Raw genomic sequence first — 3,848 nt, forward strand, 5'->3', positions numbered from 1 at the left:
CCCCTATTAAGAAGGCGAAGAAGATTTAGCAGGAAGAGATCCTTATAAAAAAATATTTTAGTATTCAATGCAGGAAATCATCGCCTTTAATGATTTTGCGTACATAGTTCATGTCCCCATGAACCTTTTATCCTACTGCTCATCTCTAATTTAGCAATTGCTGCTCACCATAGATCTCATTGGATGCCCAAACCAATACCATCTCCAACAACAGTGCCACTCTATTGTCGCATACTGGTGCTAAAGCTCGCACACAACTAAAGAAAAGCAAGAGAAGCTTGCTCCAGACACCGATGAGGAGAATCGGTGCAGTCTTCAAATCCAAAGAATCATTCTCTTATCTTACAACAAAACAGATTTATGCTGTCATACATACAAAAATCACAGAGCTTGAGTTCCTTGTAGTATTGAATGTACTTAACAGTACATGGATCATTTACTCATTTTAAAATTTGGAATACTTCATCCAATGCAGAATTATGTTTCAGGATTCAGTTAGTCTTTGCACACGAATCATGAGAATGTATATACTTCCAAAGTGCTCACAGAATCATTATTATCTGCTATACATGATCCCAGCAGAACAGAGAGCAAAGCTTGATGGACTAAAAGGAAGAGTGATCCTGGCCACAATAGACAGCTGCTATGCAGAGCAATAACTGACTACAAGAACTATGACATACACAAGAATTTGAGAATAATACTATGACACTAGGATAAAATAACTGAACCTACAGCTATAACTAAACAGCTAACCATCGACTACTCTGTTTTCAGTCGACACTGTCCAGAAGATAGCACCGGATCATCATCTCTAGTCCATTGCTACAGAACTTAAGTTACACCCTTCATATAAACAAAATCATATCGAATGATGTCGTGTTATCTCCGTCCTTCCATCTAAATACAGAGCCCACTACCATGAACTCTCTTTCACCACATCGGACCTCCAAGTGAACCTGCACCCATAAAAACGTTGTTTGATTAGCCAAGCAGGTTGGACAAACAACAGCAGTCTGAATTCCATTCATCGGTGTGATCCTCTGTGCTACCAGTGGAAAGCAGTTAGTTCAGCAGTAGGATTCTACCGAGAGAGAATATGCAAGGCAAACCAGATCGATTTTATATCAATAAAAACAGTGTGCAATTGACAAATGCTATGCAATGGTTTGCCCCCTCTTAAATCCTAGGAATATTGCTTCTCTGAGTCAAATCATATCCTGAACTCCAATACCATTTAATTGCATGCACCCTCAACTATCCACATTGATGTTTGAGTCAGTGCGGGGCTTGTTTCATTACAATAATCACTGTGAACATCACTGAAGAATTCCATCCACTATTTAAGATGTCACTTTTCCAGCAAAATTGACCAATTTGAACAGAACGTTTCGAACTGGATAGATCAAGGGAAGTGGTTATTTTATTGGAGAAAATGTGCGGCAAAAGACAAGATATACCTGCTATACATACTGCAGATGAAGAATTTGCTTTGTCTACAGAAGAGCTTCACACGTTGCCTTGTTGTGGCCAGCCTGCTTGCACCTGCTACAGAGCCGTATAAGAGTGGTTACCTTGTTGGGATTAAACCTCTTTCTTCTTGGTTTATCTGATGTGCGTGGCTTGGGAGGTGGGATCGTTGCCCCGGCACTAAAATCAAAGGTATCCATGTCAGGAATTGGGAGGATTGTTCCTGAATATGTCATATGGTAGCTCTCTATTTTAAAAAACTTGGAACAGTAGTCGTAGAAAGATCGTCCAATCCTGTTAAACACAGCAACAGCATGCATACAAGGGAGGCCAGAAAGTTGCCACCTCCGACATGTGCATTCCCAATTTGCAAGATTAACAACAAAAATACCACTGCCCCGCACTTCAAACACAGTCTCGGAAGAGCACAGCACGGTCAGCTTACTAGCCTTCGACATCTCACCCTGCGCTTTGAAATCCATGGAAGGTGTTAAAGGCCCTTCCCATGACTTGCAGGCTTCACGCCTTGCTTCCATTATCTCCGCTATTTTTATTCTCAGAGAGTCTATCATCAGCACCATGGACCCCTCCTTCTTTGTTGGTATCCAGTTATTAAATGCATCAACAATGTTTGATGAGAAATGGTCATACCGACAGCCCGTGAAGACGGCATCTGACCAATGCTCTGGCTTACTCGCAATGATCCAGTCGGCAGCTTCAGTGGATATATTCCTTATGCTCTCAATTGATGCATTAAACTCATCAATGCTGCATGCTTCGGCCGCACGAGTAAAATCTTCGACCATCGCATCTCTTATCTGTTGCGACCATGGTCCCTTCCTCAGTTCTCCTCTGAATTCCTCCATGATATGATGTAAACAGAAGGCATGGTGGCTATCTTCAAACACATGTGGGACAGCAGCATCCAGACCCTTTTGTCCATTGGACAAGAATGTCATAGCATTGAATGGGTAGCTGTGATATTGGAGAGCAATCCTCAGCTGCATCAAGAACCAAACCCAGCTGTCATAACTTTCATCTTCAACCACATTAAATGCCACTGGAAAGACACCATCATCTGCATCAACTGCAGCCGCAACCAGCAACTTGTACTCATTTGTGGCCTTGAGCGGAACCTTGTCAAGAAAAAGGAGGGGCCTGCACCCATTTGCAAAACCGTGTAAAGAAGCATGGAATGCGATAAAAACACGGCGTGTATCCACTGTCTGAGACAATTCAAGTGAGCTCCCTGGGTTAGTCTGAAAAAGTCTATCACGGTACCAGGGCAAATGGCCAAATGTCTCCCTCATAACATGAAACATCTCCTTCTGTGCCACTTCTCTACCCCGCCAAACCTGTGAATAGGTCAGCAGAACTCCATATTCTTCATATATTTCTTTGACAAGGTCCTTCGGCTTGAGTGATGCATTCACACGCAGTTTCTCCTTAATGATGGTAGTCAGCCACTGCCTTGTTGCTCGCCGCTGACCCTCTCCACCTTCTCCTCCACATGTGTGCACATCAGTCATTTTCTTGATAACAAACTTCTTGCTACGAGATGACTCAGATGCATGCAATCGCCAGGTGCAGCCATCCCCAACACACTTCACAGTCACTCTGGTGGTTTCATTTTTTATGAACCGGTACGCAAATCCTTTCGCGATGGAATACTTGCACAACTGAGCTCGGAAATCCTTCACGTTATCAAATTCTTGACCAACACCTTTAATAATGTCATCCCAGAACATAGTGGGGTTACTGGTAAGTTCCTGGGGAGGATCTATTATTATCTCCGAACCATCATATGCATTGATTGAATCATCAAAAGGCCCAATTAGTTCCCTGCAAAAGCCATGCAAGCATCGTTGGAACTTACATTTTTTGATTTTTACGAACTTTGTAAAGCACAAGACATAACTTGACTAGATAACTACCTTTGTGTGGTATCGACGAGAGCAAGCTTCTCCTGATTCATAACCTCTGGAGCAGAGGAAACAGCTTCAGCTGTGGTGGCAAAGGTAACATCACGTCCAAATTCTAGTTGAAAATCCCTAGTTTCATCAAGGACAATAAATTATTTGTTTCAAACAGCATCACATCACAAGTAAAATGATTGATCCTTAGTCCTTACAATCTACAAGTAAAGTAATCGTGCATAACAGTCCAACCAACGGATAACATATACGTAATCATGTGGCTGGAAGAGGGGCATCTATCTATGATGAACTAACAGTTCACTAAGCATTAACTGATCACAAAGTAGGGTTCATAAAAACAAATCTGTAACTCCTTCAAATGAAAGAGGAACAACAAAAGTAGCAGTAACAGAAAAATACAGAGACTGCAAAAAAAAATCACCTAAGGCACGCAATCAGAAC

At 42.0% G+C, this 3,848-nt stretch overlaps 1 protein-coding gene across 1 annotated transcript; it reads right to left on the reverse strand.

The window, feature by feature from the left end:
• Positions 1-501: 501 nt before the first annotated feature.
• On the reverse strand, positions 502-3,842 carry LOC125518667. The gene is made up of 3 exons (XM_048683492.1): positions 3,405-3,842; positions 1,461-3,312; positions 502-959 (listed from the first exon to the last, which is right to left on the reverse strand). The coding sequence occupies exons 1-2, from the start codon at positions 3,443-3,445 to the stop codon at positions 1,497-1,499; spliced, it is 1,857 nt and encodes a 618-aa protein (XP_048539449.1). The 5' UTR covers positions 3,446-3,842; the 3' UTR covers positions 502-959; positions 1,461-1,496.
• Positions 3,843-3,848: the final 6 nt, after the last annotated feature.

Source organism: Triticum urartu, chromosome 7 (assembly GCF_003073215.2).
Source record: "Triticum urartu cultivar G1812 chromosome 7, Tu2.1, whole genome shotgun sequence".
Taxonomy (NCBI): Eukaryota; Viridiplantae; Streptophyta; class Magnoliopsida; order Poales; family Poaceae; genus Triticum; species Triticum urartu.

Excerpts from the sequence above, each read along its gene's own strand:
- LOC125518667 (XM_048683492.1), bottom strand. The coding sequence starts at position 3,445 with ATGAATCAGGAGAAGCTTGCTCTCGTCGATACCACACAAAG. Across the intron at positions 3,313-3,404 it reads CTCGTCGATACCACACAAAG|GGAACTAATTGGGCCTTTTG; the intron begins GTAGTTATCTAG and ends TGGCTTTTGCAG.